The 24,759-nt window shown below is 43.4% G+C and overlaps 1 protein-coding gene across 7 annotated transcripts in view; it reads left to right on the plus strand.

Moving 5' to 3' along the window:
* The window catches only part of CADPS2 (calcium dependent secretion activator 2), a 416,067-nt gene that overhangs the window by 238,930 nt on the left and 152,378 nt on the right, over positions 1–24,759 (plus strand). For all 7 annotated transcript variants that reach the window (XM_063446829.1, XM_063446831.1, XM_063446824.1 and 4 more), the window contains exon 14: positions 13,218–13,319. In XM_063446829.1, the coding sequence (XP_063302899.1) occupies positions 13,218–13,319 (102 nt within the window). The remainder of the gene's footprint in view (positions 1–13,217; positions 13,320–24,759) is intronic.

The following is a 24,759-nucleotide window of genomic DNA, read 5'->3' on the forward strand; positions in this document are numbered from 1 at the left end:
ATTCTCATATGCCACAATGGACACTAATCTAAAGGGCAGTAATATCTAAATGGCACTGTAAGAAATAATTTATCCTGTGGCAAATATTGTGAACAGAGGCTTTGAATGCCTTCACTCTATCAGAAGCAATGTTGTTGTTTGTTTGTTTTCTTGGTATATCACTGATTTATACAGATAGTAAGCAGACTATATATATGTTAAAAATAAAATTTTTGTTTACCAATAAAAAGGTTGTGAGAAGCATAAAGTAACTTTTTTTCCAATGCAGACGTTTAACACAGTCACAAAAACCTATCCACAGGTGTCACAATGGGCATTAATCTAAAGGGCAGTATCAGTCTAAATGGCAGTAAAATATATCATTTTCATTTTATAATGTGATCGGAGAGCCTGAATGCTTCCACTCTCTATCACTCAGTGGATATGAAATGGCTGACGGAGGGCGGGCTGACATGCATAACTGCTATCTTATGATCTCTTAAAACAATTGTGCGATCTCTGCTGTTTCCGACCTTCAGGGAATACCTGCGAGCGGCGGCCATCTTGGATGTGGCGATTCACGGCGGAACCCCAGTTTTGTTCTTGGTTCCACGGAACACCAATTGGGAAACGCTGTTCTAGAGGAAGCTCAGTAATGTGATAAAAATGACTTTAGCACTTGAGTTGAGGACGCTCAATGATGTGTGAACAATACATTTAGAAGTTGAATTATGCACTGAAGAAAGTCTAGGTTGTAGCCATAAAGTAAGTGAATAAAGTAAATCCAGGTGTGATGTTTGTTAGAAAGGAGATCTCTGATGATATTTTTAATAATGCTAGAGGGACACTTATGGCTACTAACCTTTTGAAGTTTCTGAATTTCCTACCAAGGGTATCTATGTGCAAGGTGCGTAGGATGCTAGCATTCTTAGAATGTCCCTTTAAGATTAATTATACAAAAAGACTTCCAGAAAAAAAAAATCGGTCCAAATGTTCTATATGTTTTGTGAAACGTCTAATTTTCAATTTATAGAATATCGAATGTACAAGGCTCCATATTGATCACGTGGTATTCTTAGTATGAGTAACTGTGTCTGATTGAGTTCACGTTCATAAATTAACATCATGCCTGAAGTTGTATTTTAATCAGAATCAGTCAGTCTGCAATTTGGGCTGCTTTAGTTGCTAAGTTGCTGTTTCACCTTCCAAGTAAGCAATCATTTTCTGAAACTCTTTATTGTAATTATGGTAAAATTAAACAATCAAAAGCAAAATGAAATGGAAACTTGTCCAATTAACCCAGCGCAATGATAATGATTACTATTGCGACCTAGATAAACAGCAGAAGTAAAACCCACAAAAGCAATATTAAATTGTGGCCTTGTGCACTTTATAGTTCAGAATGAATAAGATAATTTTAGCAGATAATTAAATCCTTGGTAAATTCTAATTTATATAAATCACTTGCTTAATGCATTTCATTTCAGCCTAGTCCTTCATTTTAATGATTAGCTTTTTGTTCAAGGAAAAAAAAAGAAACCCAAACCAACAATACTTAATATAGTGTGTGCATCAGAATCAGCATGTATTATGTATAGTAGAAATGGGAGAACTCCAATATACTTTTATTCCCCTGTGTTCATATTCCCTGTCCATATTCCCTGTTCATTTATCGAACCCCCTCACTGTGTGGCCCCTTGTTCGTACCTTCATAAATCACCAACCACCCCTGGCTGTTAACCACAACTTGGTTATTATTTCCAAGTGCTTTTCCAAGTGTGGCCGCCGTTCGTATAAGCGAACGCATGTGTTCAAACAATTGGTGGCCATATCGTCTCCCAAACGAGGCCAGCGGTACATGATTGTTGACAGCGTGGAACTATTTTCGGATACGTGTCCTAACAGCCAGGGGATGGATTTATCAGTGTTCGTGCGAGAACCCCCGAAAGATGACCGGTCCTTGCTTTGTTCTCTGGATCTGTTTTGGGGCATCACCTCATGGTTAGCTGGTAAAACTTCATTCAAATGGCATTCCCGAACCACTGAAGGGATCTGAGTGATATTTTAGATTCATTCGGAAGCTGCATTCTTTTTTTTTTTTTTTTTTTTAGACAGAAGTGTGTTATATTTGAGCATGCTAGGCTGAACGTGCGTATATCATGGCTAGTTGCACTGAGGGTATGAGTATATAGCAGTACATTGTTGTGAAAGATGGCTGTCATGTTTAGGGTGTAGCTTGCACGTTATCAACTGTGTATTTATATCAGCAGCTCCACCACTAGTTATAAATCAAGTGTGAGTCGTCCCATGAGATGAGACTAGTGAATAACATAATACATGAACGGTTAAGGTAAAGGCATGTAAGGAACTACGACAATAAACTCTTTAGGAGGTGAAATAATGACATGTTTAAACGCTTGTTACTTTAGGATTAGTTAATGTTCAGAGAGCAGTTCATGTGATCAAAGGCATGGTGTGGAGGATCGGCTATAGTGGGACATGCTTGGCAGGCTGCTGTTTACTGCTTGTGCTCATCCGATCCCTTCTGGGCGCCAGGTGCAGACCCTGGGAGTCCCTGATACCTGGAACAACAAAGGCAAGTCTCTGGCTGAGTGCCGGGTTCGCGGCTTGAGGTGGTGGAAGCATGTTTTGTCGGGTGGTCGGATCTGTCCCGGTGGTGCTTCACGTCCGGTGCGGGATTGTGGTGGCTTAAAGTGGAGGCGAGTGCTTGACGTGGGGCAGGCTCTGCATTTCTGTTTGTGCCTCCGGTCCCGTCTTCGACGCCTTTTGCGTTGGTGGATTTTAATGGGGACTGCTTCGCTTAGCTGTGGTGGAGCTTGTTGGGGCTTCCTGCTTGTTATTTGCTTCCAAAATTAATTAAAGAGTCTGTCCAGCTTAGACTCAATATCCTGCCATGCTTTGCTGGTACCAGGAGGACACGCGGCTGCCGCCATATTGGGAGAGTCGCAGATGAGTATGTCAGCCTGGGCGGCTGTGCTCTGTGCATCCATTAGCTCCAGACAGCCTCTCAGGGGTGGACCGGGATAACCCCCACCGGTCCGAGGGGGGGGGGGTAACGGAGCTCCTGCCGGGAAGTAGCTGCTCCTGGGCATCCCAGGATCGGGAGATCGGCTGCCTCTCCCGCCCGGTGAGAACCAGGCCACACATGCCACGCGGAGGTAAGTAAGACTCTGTCGAGTTGCTGACTGCTATTAAGCATGTCGGGTCGTTCAGGTAGGAGCAACATTGCTGGATCATCCCCTTCTGGGGTGAAATTCGCTTGTTGATAGCTGCTTAAAGTGGGATATTGAGGGAGCTCACACGAAGTGCGTCTTTCCTCCATGACAGCTAGGCCCCGCCCCCCGGAAGCTGCATTCTTGGTGAGAGGAGGGACAGTGTAGCTGCTGCTGATTTAATAGGGAAATCGATAGCTAGGCTAGTGTATTCAGTGTCCACTACAGTCCTGAAGGACTCATCTGATCTCTGCTGTAAGGACAGCACCCCAAAAAGCCCTTTTTAGGGCTAGAACATCAGTCTGCTTTTTTTTTTTTCTCCTGTGTAATCTAATTGCAGTTGCCTGCCTGCCAGCGTGTGTGTCAGGCTCACAGCGTATACTGTACCCACTTTCCCAGTGCCACCACTCATATCTGGTGTCACAATAGCTTGCATTTAAAAAAAAACAAAAACTTTTTTGACTGTAATATAATAGCAGTCAGTTTCCTTTATACGTGTGCGTTTCAGGGCCTGCCAGGGCACAGTGTCACACCAGTGCAACTCATATCTGGTGTAACAGTAGTGTACATTTAAAAAAAAAAAATACAATTTTGACTGTAATAGATTGAATAGCAGTTAGTTGTCTGCAAGCGTGTGTCAGGCCTACAGCGTCTACTCTGCCAACTTCTGCCAGTGCACAGTGCCACTCATATCTGTTGTCACAGTAGCTTGCACGCATAGCACCACTAATCGAAAAAAATATGACAGGCAGAGGCAGGCCACCCCGCAGGGGCCGTCGTGGTCACGTACCCTGAACTCGAAAAGTTCTGAGGACATAGTTGACTGGCTAACACAGGACACCCAATCTTCTACAGCTTCCGCTCGGAACCTTGACGCACCATCCTCCTCCAGCTTAGCTTCGGGCACCTCTCAAGTTATCACTCGCCCTCCTGCCGCCACCACCAACACTAGCACCACAGCCGCTTCACTTGATCTGTCAGAGGAGTTATTCACACATCCGTTTGAAGAAATGAGTGATGCGCAACCATTATTGCCAGAGGATGTAGATAACAGGGATATGTCTCAGTCAGGCAGCATTACACACATGGACGTATGGTGTGATAATGATGATGTTGTACCTGCTGCTGCTTCCTTTGCTGAGTTGTCAGATACAAGGGAAGCGGTTGATGATGACGATGCGTCCGTGGATGTCACGTGGGTGCCTGCTAGAAGAGAAGAAGAACAGGGGGAAAGTTCAGATGGTGAGACAGAGAGGAGGAGGAGACGAGTTGGAAGCAGGGGGAGGTCATCGCAAAGAGCTAGTGGCACAGTCAGACAGCATGCATCGGCACCCGGGGTCAGCCAGACAGCACGCCAATCAACGCATGCTGTTGCCACCACCAGAATGCCGTCATTGCAGAGCTCAGCAGTGTGGCATTTTTTTGGTGTGTCTGCCTCTGACAACAGCGATGCCATTTGCAACCTGTGCCAAAAGAAACTGAGTCGTGGGAAGTCCAACACCCACCTAGGTACAACTGCTTTGCGAAGGCACATGATCGCACATCAAAAACACCTATGGGATCAACACATGAGTACAAGCAGCACACAAACTCAAAGCCGCCATCCTCCTCCTGGTCCAGCATCTTCAGCCACATCAACCACTGCTGTCCTCCTTGCCCCCTCTCAACCATCCGCCACTCTGTCTCTCGCCTTGAGCAGTTCCTGCTCATCTGCCCACAGTCAGGTGTCTGTCAAGGACATGTTTGAGCGTAAGAAGCCAATGTTACAAAGTCACCCCCTTGCCCGGCATCTGACAGCTGGCTTGTCTGAACTCTTAGCCCGCCAGCTTTTACCATACAAGCTGGTGGAGTCTGAGGTGTTCCAAAAATTTGTAGCTATTGGGAGACCGCAGTGGAAGGTACCCGGCCAAAATTTCTTTGCACAAAAGGCAATCCCCAACCTGTACTCGATTGTGCAAAAGGAAGTAATGGCATGTCTGGCACACAGTGTTGGGGCAAGGGTCCATCTGACCACTGATACCTGGTCTGCAAAGCATGGTCAGGGCGGGTATATCACCTACACTGCGCATTGGGTAAACCTACTGACGGCTGCCAAGCATGGAATGCGTGGCTCTGCAGAGGAGTTGGTGACACCGCCATGACTTGCAGGCAGGCCTGCTGCCACCTCCTCTAATCCTCCTACTCCATCCTCTTCCATAACCTCCTCGGCTTAGTCCTCTTCTGCTGCTGCGTCTTGCTCCACATCAACGGCACCCCCCAGCTCCCCAGGTACTATTCCACATCCCGGATACGGCAGTGTCACGCCATCTTGGGGTTGACTTGCCTTAAAGCAGAGAGTCACACCGGACCAGCACTCCTGTCCGCCCTGAACGCACAGGTGGATCAGTGGCTGACTCCGCACCAACTGGAGATCGGCAAAGTGGTTTGTGACAACGGAAGAAATTTGTTGGCGGCATTGAATTTGGGCAAGTTGACACATGTGCCGTGCATGGCACATGTGTGTAATCTGATCGTACAACGCTTTGTGCATAAGTACACAGGCTTACAGGACGTCCTGAAGCAGGCCAAGAAGGTGTGTGGCCATTTCAGGCGTTCCTACACGGCCATGGCGCACTTTGCAGATATCCAGCGGCGAAACAACATGCCAGTCAGGCGCTTGATTTGCAACAGCCCGACACGTTGGAATTCAACACTCCTAATGTTCGACCGCCTGCTCCAACAAGAAAAAGCCGTTAACGATTTATATGACCGGGCTGCTAGGACAGCCTCTGCGGAGCTGGGAATTTTTTTGCCTGTACGCTCATGCCTGTACGCTCATGCGTCCTTTTGAGGAGGTGAAAAACCTAGTCAGTCGCACCGAAGGCACCATCAGCTACATCATACCATTTGTTTCTTCCTGGAGCGTGCCTTGCGAAGAGTGCTGGATCAGGCCATAGATGAGCGTGAAGAGGAAGAGTTGCGATCACCAGCACTACCAGAAAACAGCCTTATCAGCATCGCTTGCTGGACCTGCGGCAACGCTGGAAGAGGATTGTGAGGAAGAGGAATCAGAGGAGGAATGTGGCTTTGAGGAGGAGGAGGAAGACCAACCACAACAGGCATCCCATGGTGCTCGTTGTCACCTATCTGGTACCCGTGGTGTTGTACGTGGCTGGGGGGAAGAACATACCTTCAGTGAGATCACTGAGGACGAGGAACGGGACATGAGTAGCTCGGCATCCAACCTTGTGTGAATGGGGTCTTTCATGCTGTCGTGCCTGTTGAGGGACCTTCGTATAAAAAGGCTGAAGGAAAACAACCTGTACTGGGAGTCCACGCTACTAGACCCCCGGTATAAGCAGAAAGTGCCTGAAATGTTACCGAATTACCGCAAGTCGGAAAGGATGCAGCAGTTCCAAAATAAATTAAAAAGTATGCTTTACACAGCGTATATGGGTGATGTCACAGCACAACGGGAATCTAACAGGGGAAGAGGTGAAAGTAATCCTCCTCCTCCTCCCACGACCACGCCGGCAAGGACAAGACGCTTTACAGACGTGTTGTTGATGGAGGACATGCAGAGCTTTTTAAGTCCTACGCATCGCAAAAAGCCCTTTGGGGTCCACCCTCAGAGAACGACTCGACCGACAGGTAGCAGACTACCTCGCCTTAGCTGCAGATATCGACACTCTGAGGAGCGATGAACCCCTTGACTACTGGGTTTGCAGGCTTGACCAATTTGCGATAGAACTTCTGGCCTGCCCCACTTCAAGTGTCCTGTCAGAAAGGACCTTCAGTGCAGCAGGAGGTATTGTCACTGAGAAGAGAAGTCGCCTAGGTCAAAAAAGTCTAGATTACCTCACCTTTATTAAGATGAATGAGGGATGGACTAAAGTGGAGATGTTTTTCCATAATAGCACAGCGCCATATTTGATGAAACCAAGCAGGGCATAGCAGCACAAACGCCTCATACACTCTGTCAAGCACGGTGGTGGAGCAGTGCTGATTTGAGTTTGTTTTGCAGCTACAGGACCTAGGAACCTTGCAGTCATATATACATGTATACCAAAGTATTCTAGAGTCAAATGTGAGGCCATCTGTCCAACAGCTAAAACTTTGATGAAATTGAGTTTTGCAACAGAACAAGCTCTGAAGCAAATCTACAACAGAATGACTGAAATAGAGAAGAATCAAGGTGTTGCAATGGCCCAGTCAAAGTCCAGACTTCAACTTGATTGAAATGCAGGACCTTAAGAGAGCTGTGCATTTATAAATGCCAGCGAACCTCAATGAACTGAAGTAATGTTTAAAGAAGAAAAAAATTCTTCCACAACGATGTGAGAGACTGATACAATCATACAGAAAACGATTACTTCAAGTTATTGCTGCTAACGTTGGTTCTACAAGCTATTGAATCATAAAGTGTACTTAGTTTTTCCCACAGGGCTTCTCCATTTTGGCTTTATTTTTGTTAAATAAATCATGTCACGGTGTAATATGTGGTGGTGTTGTTCATCCGAGGTTGTATTTACCCAATTTTAAGACTTGCTAAGTAACAGACGATTGTCTAAAAAATTAGGGGCTCATCACCTAAAACTTAACTTTTACTGTGATCAACATTTCAGTCTAAAATCATAAACTTTCATTAGGATGATCATGTATTTAAAAACAAGCACACAAGCAATACTACATAGTACTCAACACCCACCAAGTTTCATAAGTGCGGTTCAGGCATGCAATTTATCAAAGGGAACGTGGCACTCGCGTCCCAAGCCTCATTTCCGACAGGACTGCCAACATTCACATCCCGAGTTGCTAAGGCAACCGTGATGCTCTATATCACAGTGAAACACTAAGTGATAATAAAAACATGTTGCATAGAAATCTGTTTTCCCTGGACTCACTGGCTTCAAAATATTATAGAATTACGTGTAATACACCAATTCAAAGGTCCGGTTACTCCTATCTATGAATTAGAATTTTAGTTAATTTAGTCATCACAGGGGGCCCAGTTTGTGTGTCTTCATCTTTGTATCATATTTTTGTATCTTCTCTCAACCAGCAGACTAATGGATATCTTTGTATTTGTTATCATTGTATATCCGCCAGCACTCCTGTTTTTTTCAGGTACATTCCCTACAATGAGATATTTCATAAATTGTGGCGCCCAGAGTTTTATATTTGTATGTTCAAAAGCTTTTCGTTAAAATGTAATTATTTATTATTTAATTTATCATTTCACATACATTATTATGCTAATTCCCAAGTACTGTTTATAAATGTACATTTCAATATGAATCAGTATATGGGTATCCTTTCGTATCCATTAGATATAAACAGATAATGCAGCCATTGTGCATTGGCTGTTTGTATTTTATCTATTTTTGTTACTGTTGTTAATACATTTACCAAGAGAGGATACATGCCAATCACTGTGACATATTAATCATGATCTTCAACTGCACTTAAGTCGTTCAATGCCATTTAGATGATGAAACCATATGCTTTAGTTCCCTTTGAAGCACTGAATTACCAGTACGCTTTCGTTCTCTCACATCTTGTCTTGAGATCTCATTAATCTTGCAGCTCACTGCCACAAACACCTTATACAAATGTTGCTACTTGTTGTTAGTTTCTTGTGACTGCACTGATATTTTGTTACTTGAATTAATGCGCTGACATAGTTTGTTTTCTTTATATGTTGTTGAGCACTATGAGCTACGTGAAATGATTTCATGTGTATGTGTTGGTCTGGTTGACATGATGAGTCCTTTTAAACTTTGCAAAAAGTTTGCAATTAATAATTATATTTAAAAGTTTGCTGTGTGTTGTGTTGTCATTCAAGTGATTTATACAACTTGCATGGGAAGTGTTTAAACAGTGTTTTACTCGAGACATTTTTCTTCTGTTATGGGACTTTGTCTGCCTGGTTGGCTCTTTTCTGGGAGATTAGAAAAGTATAATAATTTTATATATTTTGTATAATTTTATATATATATATATGTGTGTGTGTATGTATATATATATGTATGTATGTAATGTCCCAAATATATATATATATATATATATATATATATATATATAAAAAAACCAAATAATCTTGCACTCCACCTGATCCGTAGTCCAATGCCCGGTGCTTGTCAGCCAAAATTCAACGAACAATTCAAAGATAGCACTCCAGGGACTTAATAAAATGTAACTTTTATTTTTCTCACTAAAACATCAAAGGTGTCAACGTTTCAGCTTGATCCCCTCATGTCCTGACGAAAGCTTGAGGGGATCAAGCTGAAACGTTGACACCTTTGATGTTTTAGTGAGAAAAATAAAAGTTACATTTTATTAAGTCCCTGGAGTGCTATCTTTGAATTGTTCGTTATATATATATATATATATATATATATATATATACACACACACACCACAGAAACCACACACACACACACACACACATACCACAAACTACTCATGAACATATACTGTAAAATATAAAAGCCCATAAATGCACAAATACAACACTACAAAGCAACTGCTGCGCCCAGAAATAACACAAGCAGAATACGGCTACATACACACCTCAATTTAAAAAAAAAAATAGGACCGGCACGCCAAAGTACATCAAAATCTTGTTTTGACACAGTACTAATAAAATGTTGCCCACCCCTGTAATATAGGTTTTCTGCTGGAGAAGACCAGATTCAGTGGCTGTGACACATGTACTTGGTGTGATCCTGATAAGTTGACAAACTCAGAGCCGCATTAGCCATTAGGTGGCCAGGGTAGCCACTTAGGGCTCAGATAGACCGATGTTTAGGGATAGAGCTCTGTCTTTGGATGTGATTGGGGTCTCCCTGCTCAACCCTCACTTTGCTGAGGGAGCAGTTTGGCCTGCTCCAACATTGGGTGCAGACTACTTTATTTGCGCTCTATTGGTTCCCCAGTGCTTCTCAATGACGCAGAATGCTGGACACTGTGGGAGCTCTTAAATATGGTCTGCACTTGATATTGGTGCAGACCACAACTTCCAAGAGAAGACTCTCCCATTGACCACCAGGGAAAGTAGGAGGTGGGGGCAAATGCACACTCAGACACTACACATACATCTACACACACAACACTTAGTCACTACACACACACTATAACAGACAACTGACAAAATAGATCTAGCTCCCAAGCTTCCAGCTCTGTTCAAATAATGCTAAAACAGTATGACCGCTTACTGCGGGATATAAAAAGCAATGTGAGTTGGACATTCAAGGTACAAATGGTAACAGATTCATTTGGAGAGTCAAAACCTAAACAGCAATGTTTCGACCTCCAATGTGTGTCTTTATCATTGGTTTCCTTTACCTTACTGTGGGATGGCACTACTGGGGCCATAACCACTACAGTATGGTGCTTGAAGTGCTCTCTTAACATTCCAAGTTATCATGTGGAAAGATGGTTTTGTAGCGTGCATCTCATCAATATGATTTAGGAACAACAATTTCCTTTACTTAAAAAATTACAAATCATCACAAATTGGTGATCAACTCCCATTCTTTTCCTCCCTCTAGTAAATAATAAAGTATTTACTGAATTTTGGGTTGCAGATAGCTAAGCCTAAAACACGCTTCCCTCCGCTGTACTACCGGTTACTAACTTAGACATCATCCTGTGTCCACAAGCTCATCACTATGAGATTCCCATGACATATCATATAGGCCAGAGAAGAAAAGTGTTTTTTTTTTTTTGCTTTTTTTAACTTGCACATACTATACCATATCTAAATTTTAGTAAGCCATTTGTGAAATAATCCTGGAAGTGTCCATTAATATTTACTCTTTATATATATACCACACATTATATATATATAATTGTATTTATTTTTAACAGATGAATAAGCTACCTTAGATATCTCTGATGCCACATATTACCTGCATATTACTTACATGGTTTTGTTTCACAGATGCATAACAAACAGGTTAGGGTCTCTCTATTGCTTGTGTATAAAGCTCAGTGAGTTACTTGGATGTGTTACTCCCTAAGCAATGGCGATAACCGTTAATAATCTGACATTTGGTCCATGTGCAAGCTATCAGTCTTTGCTTCAGCCAGGAGAAGTGACATTCTCCTACTCACTTGTCATGACTTGTTCCTCTGGCAGTATATTGTCAGCGATTTCAAATGCCCATAGAAGCTCAAACATGACAGCAATATTTACTTTTTTAGTATGATACACAATCTTAACTGACAGCCTAGTTGGGCAATTAAATATAGCGGAGTGTTTCCATGTTACAAGTGTTAAGTTGCTACGGCAAGGTGTCATTTGAAGAGCAGATACTCCACTTGCCGTTTCACATTACATTTGTGTACATTTTATGGAGTTAAGAGTCTGATTTGATAGATGGTTATGTAAACTGAACACTTTTTTTTTTTTATTCCCAGTGTGTGACGGAACGTTAAAAATTCTCAAGACGAAAAGGAACATAATGTTTTCCTATTTCATTATATTGATGACCCAAAGGGTATTAATGACCCCACTGTCACCTTTCTGAGCATACGTTCTTTCTCATTTTTAGAATGAATAAAAATTGCATGACTAACCTTCTTAACTTTGTAGCTCAAATATGGTTTTCTATTAATGAACATTTTTATTCAATAATTAGAATGGAAAGAAAATGTAATTAGAACAAGCAACCACATAATAATTGTTGTTGGGAAAAAATAGTTTTTCTGTTTTTTTCTACGGTTACAGTTTCTTCAAGAAGAAAATGATTTGCATATAGCGGTCTTTAAAATATTTTAGAAAGTCATGGTTCAAAACTGAATTTCCTGGCAGGTTTTTAGCAAATTCCCCTGGCATTAAAATAATGATTTGAAAAGTCGAAGAATGACCTTGCAAAAAAAACTTCCTAAATGGAGATCACAAATAAAATATTGAATCAAGGATAAGATATCCTTGAAAAAGTATTCCGTAACAAACTGAATAATAGGAGTGTTTTTTACATAATAGACAATTATATTGAGCTACTATTTGTAATGTCCCAAATAGTTTTAAGATAATTTTTCATGTTTCCCAGTCAATGTTTGGCATTACTGGACCACTTTTGGTGCTTGTGGAGGGATCAGCCAGCTGAACCCATGACTGTTGCTCGCTTGGCATGGCCTCTGTTGCCCCTCTTCGTTGGTGTGTTCACTGATTTTTAGCAATTATAAAATGCCTGGCAAACAACCATATTTTTCACTTATTACTCACAGTGTAGTGAGGGGCAATGGACAACTGAATAAGTGTCTGAAGAATGCCCGCATTTTCTTTATCCGTACAGTTGTGTAATGGTAAGAGTAATATTTAAATAATAATAACAACAACAGGAACAAAAAAAGATGAGCGTTTTCCTTTAAATATTCCAAAACTCTCTTCATTCAACCTAACAAAAAAAAAAAGGATAAAAAATGTTAAGATTTTAACTCCTCAAAGAACCTCTGGGTGTTTGGCTGGCAAAGCTCCATATAGAGAGTAAATTTTTCTGTGGTGTAGATACACTTATGGTTATTTTTTAAATTGGTAAATCAGTTTAATAGGAGAAATTCCCCGCTGTCTTTGTAGTAATGTGTTCTTGGAAAGGTAGAGAACACTTTGCGGTCTTTCTTATTGCCAAAGTATTCATTTTAATGCTTTTGTTAAGATAGAATGGGATTCGCCTCGCAGCAGGATGCTAGCTAAAATTGGTTAAGTCAGGGTATATTGTTTTTTTCACTTTGAGTGTGAATTAAGTAGGATTTGCTGCAAAAAAATATCCATGGAAAACAGTTCAGTTTAGCCTTGAGCCTTTAGCCTCTTTTGTGCATCTTGTAGGACGCTGGACCCTTCACATAGTGCTTATCCATATGCTATCTAATAACATGCTGGCTGTTCCAAAAATGAAACACTGATTGAGCTAATGTTTTATTTGTTCATTAATTATTATGTTCATACGCAAATGTTCAGATATGTTGAATGAAAATACAGTTTAAGGTTTCTGAAGTTGAAATGTTTTTGTATTACAGGCCTGATGGAATTGGAACTGTTACAGCTGACGAAAAGGAACAATTTGAAGAAATTAAAGACAGACTTTTATCGCTTTTAGAGAATCAAATAAGTCATTTTAGGTAACTTGTTGTTATTGTATATTGCAGCAATTTTGTACAGTAGATTTTAGAAAAAAAAATGTTATTTAGCATTGATTTATTTCTGGATATATTGCTGAATTTAGCTTTTTGTGTATATCCGAAATAAATACAAAATGTAGTTAAAGGGACACTTCACACTAGAGATGAGCCATTATTTTTATTTTGTAATAATACAGCACAGTTGAATACAGTAAGCATAACATGTGAAACACATAATTGCTTATAGATTATTGCATTCCTTAATTGTGCTGGTAGTGTGCTTCTGCAGTGCTCTGCTTATTGACTGGAAGACCTGATGACAAATATTAAATTAGATACTTTCCTTCACTGGTTCGCACATCCCAGTGTTGGAAGGTGTGTAACGTTTGGCATCATTTTCACGGTGGCTTTAGTGGTGTCTGTTTTGTTACCATAGCCAAGTAGAAATTATGGCATCACTACTCCACACTGGGTATAGCTGTGAGCGCTGTGTCTGTTATTTGCGCTGTGTCTGTTATTTAGTGTCAGGGTTTGGTAATATTCAAAGTCAACAGCTGAATACGAACATCATCTATTAAGAGGTTGTTAATGAAGCCATTGTATGTAATCCTAAATGAGAAGTACGTGGAATTTGCTACATTATTTACATCTTACATGAGTCTAATGTCACTTTAGAACATGCCCAGTGGGACCTCTTTATCCTTGTGTTCTGTGTAATCCGAGGCTCTGTAACAATTGTTTATAAACTGGGTTACTTGGTGGTTAAGGGATGTAAACAAAGGTGAAGGCAGTTGGAGGATTAGGCTAATTCCTGGTGTAGAATTATATCTGGAAGAAACAAAACACAAAAGATGGTGTTTTCCGTTTATTTAAACACGGATTACAGACAAAGACGGAGTCGCTGATTCAGTCCATGTTGTTAATTAAGACATTCACCAAAGATATTATCACTAATGAAGCCAGGCTCTGTGATAAAAGCATCATGAATAATAGAGGGATTGCTTTAAATACAGGCCAACAACTGTAATGTGGGCAGTTTAACTCAGTTCTTACTTGACAATTCTAATGAAAGCAATTTACCAAAAAATATTTTTTTTCTTAAATCAAGTAAAAGTCAGTGTCCTAGGAATAAATTAACTCAGTCATTGTGCCCATTGTATTGCCAATTAAAAGATGACAGAATAAGATCGTCCTGTCGGAAGTCAAGTAAGCTGCACTGAGGACTGGAGTCTATGCCTCATACTTATTATGTGTAATATGTGCTGGTCTAAGACTGTATTAAAGGTATTCTAAGCACAGTTAATAGGTTATGGTGCAAGGAAGTCCTCTGGCTTTGTCTCCTTGCACAATGCTTCTGCAGCCATTTCCTAAGCATCATTTAAGGTATAAATGTATCCCATTACTTTCACACACTGCATGGCACGCATTAAACAAGTCACTTCCTCCCCTCTCGAGCTGTCCAGTAAGCTAACAGCGATATGGCTTTTATCAGATTATTCCAAAGTCCCACCTCTTTTATTATAGGAGTTATTATTATTATTGCCATTTAGTGATGTACCGAACTGTCCGCCGGCGAACAGTTCCCGGCGAACTTAGCGTGTTCGCGTTCGCCGCCGCGGGCGAACACATGGGCGGTTCGATCCGCCCCCTATTCGTCATCATTGGGCAATCTTTGACCCTGTGCCTCTCGGTCAGCAGACACATTCCAGCCAATCAGCAGCACTCCCTCCCTTCCACACCCTCCAACCTCCCTCCCAGCATCCATTTTCGATTCATTCTGTAGCTGCATGCTTAGTGAGAGGAGGGAAAGTTTAGCTGCTGCTGATTAGATAGGGAAATTGATAGCTAGGCTAGGGTATTCAGTGTCCACTACAATCCTGAAGGACTCATCTGATCTCTGCTGTAAGGACAGAACCCCAAAAAGCCCTTTTTAGGGCTATAACATCAGGCTGCTTTTTTTTTTTTTTTTTCCTGTGTAATGTAATTGCAGGTGCCTGCCTGCCAGCTTCTGTGTGAGGTTCACATTGAATACTGTGCCTACTTGCCCAGTGCCACCACTCATATCTGTTTTAACAATAGCTTAAGCTTTAGATTTTAAAGAAATCATTTTTTTTCACTGTAATAGAAGAGCAGTTGCCTGCCTGCCAGCTTCTGTGTCAGGTTGGATGCCTTGCCCATTTGCACAGTCAGTGCCACCACTCATATCTGTTTTAACAATAGCTTAAGCTTTAGATTTTAAAGAAATCATTTTTTTTTCACTGTAATAGAAGAGCAGTTGCCTGCCTGCCTGCCAGCTTCTGTGTCAGGTTGGATGCCTTGCCCATTTGCACAGTCAGTGCCACCACTCATATCTGTTTTAACAATAGCTTAAGCTTTAGATTTTAAAGAAATCATTTTTTTTCACTGTAATAGAAGAGCAGTTGCCTGCCTGCCTGCCAGCTTCTGTGTCAGGTTGGATGCCTTGCCCATTTGCACAGTCAGTGCCACCACTCATATCTGTTTTAACAATAGCTTAAGCTTTAGATTTTAAAGAAATCATTTTTTTTCACTGTAATAGAAGAGCAGTTGCCTGTCTGCCAGCTTCTGTGTCAGGTTGGATGCCTTGCCCATTTGCACAGTCAGTGCCACCACTCATATCTGTTTTAACAATTGGTTAAGCTTTAGATTTAAAAGAAATATTTTTTTTTCACTGTAATAGAAGATCAGTTAGTTGTCTGCAAGCGTCTGGGTGTCAGGCCTACTTGTCAGGCCTACTTCAGCGTGTGCTCTGTAGACCTGTTCCAGCGTGCTTTGACAGTTGCCAATCATATTTGGTGTCTCTTTAGCGTGCTTTTACAAAGAAAAAAGGTTTCTAGTGTAAGCTAATAGCAGCCAGTCAGTGTCCTTCAAGCGGCTCTGTCAGTCCTTCCTTCAGCGTGTGCTCTCCAGAACTGTTCCAGTGCACATTGCCAATCATATCTGGTGTCTCTATAGCGTGCTTTTAAAACCAAAATTTGTTTTTCACTGTTATAGATTGAATAGCAGTTACTTGTCTTCAAGCGGGTGTGTCAGGCCTACAGTGTGTGCTCTGCAGAACTGTTCCAGTGCACATTGCCAATCATATCTGGTGTCTCTATAGCGTGCTTTTAAAACCAAAATTAGTTTTTCACTGTTATAGATTGAATAGCAGTTACTTGTCTTTAAGCGGGTGTCTCAGGCCTACAGTGTGTGCTCTGCAGAACTGTTCCAGTGCACATTGCCAATCATATCTGGTGTCTCTATAGCGTGCTTTTAAAACCAAAATTTGTTTTTCACTGTTATAGATTGAATAGCAGTTACTTGTCTTCAAGCGGGTGTCTCAGGCCTACAGTGTGTGCTCTGCAGAACTGTTCCAGTGCACATTGCCAATCATATCTGGTGTCTCTATAGCGTGCTTTTAAAACCAAAATTTGTTTTTCACTGTTATAGATTGAATTGCAGTTACTTGTCTTCAAGCGGGTGTCTCAGGCCTACAGTGTGTGCTCTGCAGAACTCTTACAGTTCACATTGCCAATCATATCTGGTCTCACAGTAGCTTGCACTTATAGTACCACTAATCCCAAAAAAAATGACAGGCAGAGGCAGGCCACCCCGCAGGGGCCGTCGTGGTTGTGGTGCTGTGATTCCCTTTTGCCCTAGAATAATGCCCAGTTTTCAGAAGCCACGTACCCTGAACTTGAAAAGTTCTGAGGACATAGTTGACTGGCTAACACAGGACACCCAATCTTGTACAGCCTCCGCTCGGAACCTTGACGCACCATCCTCCTCCAGCTTAGCTTCAGGCACCTCTCAAGATACCACTCACCCGCCTGCCGCCACCACCAAAACTAGCACCACAGCCGCTTTACTTGGTATGTCAGAGGAGTTATTCACACACCCGTTTGAAGAAATGAGTGATGCGCAACCATTATTGCTAGAGGATGTAGATAACAGGGATATGTATCAGGCAGGCAGCATTAAACACATGGAGGTACGGTGTGATGATGATGATGTTGTACCCGCTGCTGCTTCCTTTTCTGAGTTGTCAGATACAAGCGAAGCGGTTGATGATGATGATGCGTCCATGGATGTCACGTGGGTGCCCGCTCGGCAAGAAGAAGAACAGGGCGAAAGTTCAGATGGGGAGACAGAGAGGAGGAGGAGACGAGTTGGAAGCAGGGGGGGGGTCGTCGCAAGGAGCTAGTCACAGTCAGACAGCATGCATTGGCACCCGGGGTCAGCCCGACAGCACGCCAATCAACGCATGCTGTGTCCACCACCAGAATGCCGTCATTGCAGAGCTCAGCAGTGTGGCATTTTTTTTGTGTGTCTGCCTCGGACAACAGCGATGCCATTTGCAACCTGTGCCAAAGGAAACTGAGTCGTGGGAGGTCCAACACCCACCTAGGTACAACTGCTTTGCGTAGGCACATGATCTCACATCACAAACGCCTATGGGATCAACACATGAGTACAAGCAGCACGCCTACTCTAAGCCGCCATCCTCCTCCTGGTCTAGCATCTTCAGCCACGTCAACCACTGCTGTCCTTCTTGCCCCCTCTCAACCATGCACCACTCCGTCTCCCGCCTTGAGCAGTTCCCGCTCATCTGCCCACAGTCATGTGTCTGTCAAGGACATGTTTGAGCGTAAGAAGCCAATGTCACCAAGTCACCCCCTTGCCCAGCGTCTGACAGCTGGCTTTTCCGAACTATTAGCCCGCCAGCTTTTACCATACAATCTGGTTGAGTCTGAGGCGTTCAAAAAATTTGTAGCTATCGGGACACCGCAGTGGAAGGTACCCGGCCGGAATTTCTTTTCACAAAAGGCAATCCCCAACTTGTACTCGATTGTGCAAAAGGAAGTCATGGCATGTCTGGCACACAGTGTTGGAGCAAGGGTCCATCTGACCACTGATACCTGGTCTGCAAAGCATGGTCAGGGCAGGTATATCACCTACACTGCGCATTGGGTAAACCTGCTGACGGCTGACAAGCAAGGAATGCGTGGCATTGCAGAGGAGTTGGTGACACCGCCACGAATTGCAGGCAGTCCTGCTGCCACCTCCTCTACTCCTCCTACTCCATCCTCTTCCATAACCTCCTCGGCTGAGTCCTCTTGTGCTGCTGCGTCTTGCTCCACATCAACGGCACCCTCCCAGCTCCCCAGGTACTATTCCACATCCCGGATACGGCAGTGTCACGCCGTCTTGGGTTTGACTTGCTTGAAAGCAGAGAGTCACACCGGACAAGCACTCCTGTCCGCCCTGAACGCACAGGTGGAAAAGTGGCTGACTCCGCAGCAACTGGATATCGGCAAAGTGGTGTGTGACAACGGAAAGAATTTGATAGCGGCATTGAAGTTGAGCAAGTTGACACATGTGCCGTGCATGGCACATGTGTGTAATCTGATCGTACAACGCTTTGTGCATAAGTACACAGGCTTACAGGACGTCCTGAAGCAGGCCAGGAAGGTGTGTGGCCATTTCAGGCATTCCTACACGGCCATGGCTCACTTTGCCGATATCCAGCGGCGAAACAATATGCCAGTGAGGCGCTTGATTTGCGACAGCCCTACACGTTGGAATTCCACACTCCTAATGTTCGACCGCCTGCTCCAACAAGAAAAAGCTGTTACTGAATATTTGTATGACCGGGGTGCTAGGACAGCCTCTGGGGAGCTGGGATTTTTTTTTGCCACGTTACTGGACGCTCATGCGCAATGCCTGTAGGCTCATGCGTCCTTTTTTTTTTTTTTCTCAACGTATATTAAAATTTTTAGTATACAAATGTAAAAACATATCCCATGTTTTACCCATTTTACAGTACAACTGTACACATGCAACAGAAAAGAAATCACTGAAATTCAACAACACAAAGCTTACATGGGCTTTGAGGTGTTTGCCAAAATGCATGTATTTGTAGCCCAGATATAACAGTGGCTATAATTAACCTATGTAAACTTGTCACATCTGGCACACTTATACATTACTAAACACAGAATAGTAGTGAACTAAAAAACAAATTAAAAAATTCTGGTATTTGAAGAATATATTCAAATCATTCGTTTTTTGCCTACATTTTGTCATTCAGTTTTCAATTCAGTACAAATAGATGTTCAGTGAATAAACAGCTTAATATGGGGTTGTTGCTTGCTAAAAACAGACAGTTATGCTTTCTTCAGAAAACAATTATTGAACATTTGAAACTCCCATAGAAAGTATGGCTTTCAACTTACTGACACAAATTAAAATTTCAGCTTTGATGTTCAGCACATTACATGTATTTTTTTCAATATTTCGCTAAAACATAACAGTTAAAAAAAAAAAAAAAAAACGTAAATATAACAAAACTACAACATTTATGCAAAAGGTTGAGGTCCTGCAGTAAAATGTTGATCAGATAAGAAGTTAGGTGGTATTATTTGTGAAAGCGGGTAAGAGAAGAGATTGGCTGGGTCAATGGACAATGGATTTACTGCATGAGTAGGGGGCAACATACCATGCCAGCCAGGGTAGGCTGCTTCTGGATACAATGGAAAAGATGGATATGGGAGAACTGCTGGAACAGTATTTGGCACATGGAGAGGTGGCATAATATTAGCACCCTGACTCTCTCCTATAATTCCAGAGAATTCTCCTGGGAACTGAAGGCCATTGCTCAAATTTTGGAGCATATTCATGATCTCAGGCATGCCAACTTCCTCTCCTGTATCCTCAGAATTCTGATTCCACTGCTCAAAATTTGGGAAACCTGGAGGAGGGAGCCCTTGCTCGGCCATTTGTCTCTCCTCTCGTTCAACATCTGCTAATATGTCAGAGAAAATATCATCTGGGATATCCAAACCTTCTTTATGTTTCTTGGAAGATTTTTTGGGATAAGCTGTCCAGGAAGGATGGCTTGGAAGAAGCAAGATCAGAAGCAGAATAGGATGGTTGTCTTCCAAACCTGGACCTCCCAAAGGACGCAATCTTTGAGGGATGGGTTGGCCGGCAGGTAGAGGCACTAGGAACGCCTCCATGCCATGACTTCTGATGATTGCATATCTCAGCTTCCGATTAAGATAAGAATACAGCCGAGCATATGAAACTGCATCACTTGACGTTCTTGGATTCAGTCGGATCACACACATGTCCTTGGTGCACTCTGGCCAGATACGATCCACATATTCCCAAACAGACTCTTGCAAAATGCATCCTTCGGATGTTAACACTTTTGGTAAATCCTGGCAAAGATGACTGCTATAACCAGACACTGGCATGGCTGTAACTTTAAACTGCTTTATAGAGAACATGTGAAGGAATCCCTTCCACACACTTGAGTCTGCTGGATCTGTGAGTCTAGTATCTGGATCATACAATTTCTTGTTCTTCTTTTCAATGCATGAAGAATGTTGATTGCCATTAGTTATATGGTGTTTCCATATTTTCTCTGGTTTCTTGGTAATTACCCATTGGCTTAAGTCAGCATCACCTGGGGGGTTTATCAGCCCTTTGCATATAAGGCAGTCCTGATCTAAAAGGTGGCTCTTGTGTTGGGATGTTGTGTCCCTTTTCTCTGAGATGCAATCCTGCTGAGAATCCTGAGGCTGCCACACAGAATCAGACAGATCCTCTAGGGTCAAGTTCTGATCGGGCACGGTATCAATTTCAATTAACCCCTTGTGTGTCAGCTTTGTCATCTGAATCTGGTATGGCTGTCTTTCCTCTTTCTCGATTAGTTCCAGTGCATGTTTTCTCTTTTGAATTCTCCAGTTGGCCAGCTCCTGTGCAGCCATTTCCGTTGCACTCATTAGAACCAAACACTGTGGGGTGATTTCACCAAGGACCACACGACGGAACAGGATCTGATTTTTAGGGTCCTTCAAATTGAAAAGGAGGCTCCGGTATTTATTCTTATATCTGCTGTCAGTACACAGGAAAAGTTTAAATATTTCTTGTTCTACGTTCTCTGCAACTCCACGCACCGACTCATCCAATACGTGAAGATCTGGGGTTTCTCTGACTCTCCTCAGTAGTGTATCAAACAGAGTCTGCACTGTGGTAACACGGACATCTTCAGGACATAACTCAACTATTTGCAGATAGGCAGTCTGCAGCTTCTCTTTTTCACCTGTTCTCTTCTTTCTCTTATGCGTATTCTTGTCTATATGCAGGTGGTCTCTTGCCTTTCTTTTAACCAATTCGTTCCTTCCATATGGTTTCAAAAGATCTCTGGCATCATTACTTTCAACGCAAATAACGTCATCATAGTTAGTCTCCTCATTATTCACCGGGAAGAGAGTGTTTGCACTGACTACCCACAGCATGCTCTTGCCATTGCCTACTCCACCTTCAACGACAGGGTGCAAGTCCCAAGGAGAAGGATCATTCACTTTATTATCTGTCTTTATTTCACAAGTAGTGCCTGGAACATCCTCATGGGTCACTAGATGTAAATCTGGACTAATGTCAACCCCAGGGTCTGGAAAATCATCAATTTGAAATTTTTCGAATAATCCCAGTGGGCTGCCACATTCTTCCTCCTCTGATGGTATTAAAGTTTGCAGAGATTCACTATGGGGTGGTGTCAAGCATTTTGGAGAACAATTAAGCATCTCCATCCCAATACGTTTCAGATGTCCTATCAGCTCTTCCACCCTATGCGATACTATGGGCAGGCTACCCGTGACGTCATTACTCACGGCCCTATTTCACGCGGAGGACGGCGCCCTTTCAAAACGACGCCACGTGCTCCCTGTCTCCAGTCCACATCCCGCCTCAAGTGCTCATGCGTCCTTTTGAGGAGGTGACAAACCTAGTCAGTCGCAACGAAGGCACCATCAGCGACATCATACCATTTGTTTTCTTCCTGGAGCGTGCCCTGTGAAGAGTGCTGGATCAGGCTGTAGATGAGCGTGAAGAGGAAGAGGAAGAGTTGTGGTCACCATCACCACCAGAAACCGCCTTATCAGCATCGCTTGCTGGACCTGCGGCAACGCTGGAAGAGGATTGTGAGGAAGAGGAGTCAGAGGAGGAATGTAGCTTTGAGGAGGAGGAGGAGGAGGAGGAGGAACAAGACCAAACACAACAGGCATCCCAGGGTGCTCGTTGTCACCTATCTGGTACCCGTGGTGTTGTACGTGGCTGGGGGGAAGAACATACCTTCAATGACATCAGTGAGGAGGAGGAACGGGAAATGAGTAGCTCGGCATCCAACCTTGTGCAAATGGGGTCTTTCATGCTGTCCTGCCTGTTGAGGGACCCTCGTATAAAAAGGCTGAAGGAGAACGACCTGTACTGGGTGTCCATGCTACTAGACCCCCGGTATAAGCAGAAAGTGGCGGAAATGTTACCGAATTACAACAAGTCGGAAAGGATGCAGCATTTGCTAAATAAATTAAAAAGTATGCTTTACACAGCGTATAAGGGTGATGTCACAGCACAATGGGAATCTAACAGGGGGAGAGGTGGAAGTCATCCTCCTCCTCCTCCCACGACCACGCCTGCAAGGACAGGACGCTTTAAAGATGTGTTGTTGATGGAGGACATGCGGACCTTTTTAAGTCCTATGCATCGCCACAGCCCTTCGGGATCCACCCTCAGAGAGCGACTCGACCGACAGGTAGCAGACTACCTCGCCTTAACTGCAGATATCGACACTCTGAGGAGCGATGAACCCCTTGACTACTGGGTGTGCAGGCTTGACCTGTGGCCTGAGCTATCCCAATTTGCGATAGAACTTCTGGCCTGCCCCGCTTCAAGTGTCCTGTCAGAAAGGACCTTCAGTGCAGCAGGAGGTATTGTCACTGAGAAGAGAAGTCGCCTAGGTCAAAAAAGTCTAGATTACCTCACCTTTATTAAGATGAATGAGGGATGGATCCCGAAGGGACTGACACTGGGCGATACATTCGATTAAAAAAGGCCTGATGAGATGAGCTGCCTTGGGCTAAAAATGGTCCACACGCTGCTGTATTTTAGCTCTGAATGACGTTTGACTTGCGTGACTTATCCGCCACCAACTAGGGTTCAAGCCGCCATGTTTTAGGGCACTTTCTGCCTGTGAAACAAACATCAATTTTTCTGGACGCTGCTACAGCAGCGGCTGCAACAATACCAAATTTTTCAGGCATGTGTACATGCCTAATTGTTAGGCCCACTGGTGCAGCACTGTGGCTTCATAAACCAAACCAAAAAAAAATCCTCCAAGATGGCACCAATATACCAGTGGTCTAAGCATCTTCCCACCTTGGCCTAAAAAGGGGAGATGATTCAACAATTAAAAATCTCTGCCATTTAAACGTCCACTGATAGGAGACGCGGAAGGTATTAAACTGATATGAACAATACTAAACTCACCACTCCTATCTGGTGGCACATTAGCTTGCCCGCGCAGTGCCACAAATTTCAAGTAAGAGGACCGACCAAGCATCTTCTTCCATCTCCCTGTTACATAAATCAATGCCATATCCATAGAACTTGTAGAGAATATCCAGGATAGTTTTACAGGGCCAAATCATGTCGTCTGTTGAAAGAGGTGACCTTGCTCGGGTCCCAGGTGTGCGGTTCCTAAAATGGCTGCCATATACATGTCCTCTGATAGGAGACGCGGAAGGTATTAAACTGATATGAACATTTACTAAACTCACCACTCCGAGTGCTGTTATTTATTTCATTTTTTTGTGGTGAGGCTTTACAGGACAGAGTGCTTCTCCACGGGACATGTTAACTCACGGGCAGCTGGCTCATCAAGGAACCAGAGCAGCTTGAACGAGGTGACCTTGCTCGGGTCCCAGGTGTGCGGTTCCTAAAATGGCTGCCATATACACGTCCACTGATAGGAGACGCGGAAGGTATTAAACTGATATGAACAATACTCCACTCCTATCTGTAGGTCCGTCCCATTGTGATTTATGCCCCCCACCCACCGCGCAGGGATGGGGGCCGGGGGGGAGGAAAGTAGGCCCCCCCCCATTGTGATTTATGGCCCCCACCCACCGCGCAGGGGTGGGGGCCGAGGGGGGGAGGACAGTAGGTCCCCCATTGTGATTTATGGCCCCCACCCACCGCGCAGTGGTTGGGGAGGACAGTAGCTCCCCCCAGTGTGTATCATGGGCTTTGAGGACAGGTGTCAATCCATACCTGCCAAGTGACCCTATGTAGGGGGAACAGTCCCTATTCTGCTCTGTGTCAGTGTGTATCATGGTCTCTGTGGACGGGGAACAGTTTCTATTCTGCTCTGTGTCAGTGTGTATCATGGTCTCTGTGGACAGGGAACAGTCTCTATTCTGCTCTGTGTCAGTGTGTATCAGGGGCTTTGAGGACAGGTGTCAATCCATACCTGCCAAGTGACCCTATGTAGGGGTAACAGTCTCTATTCTGCTCTGTGTCAGTGTGTTTCATGGTCTCTGTGGACGGGGAACAGTCTCTATTCTGCTCTGTGTCAGTGTGTATCATGGACTCTGTG

Source organism: Pelobates fuscus, chromosome 3 (assembly GCF_036172605.1).
Source record: "Pelobates fuscus isolate aPelFus1 chromosome 3, aPelFus1.pri, whole genome shotgun sequence".
Lineage (NCBI taxonomy): Eukaryota > Metazoa > Chordata > Amphibia > Anura > Pelobatidae > Pelobates > Pelobates fuscus.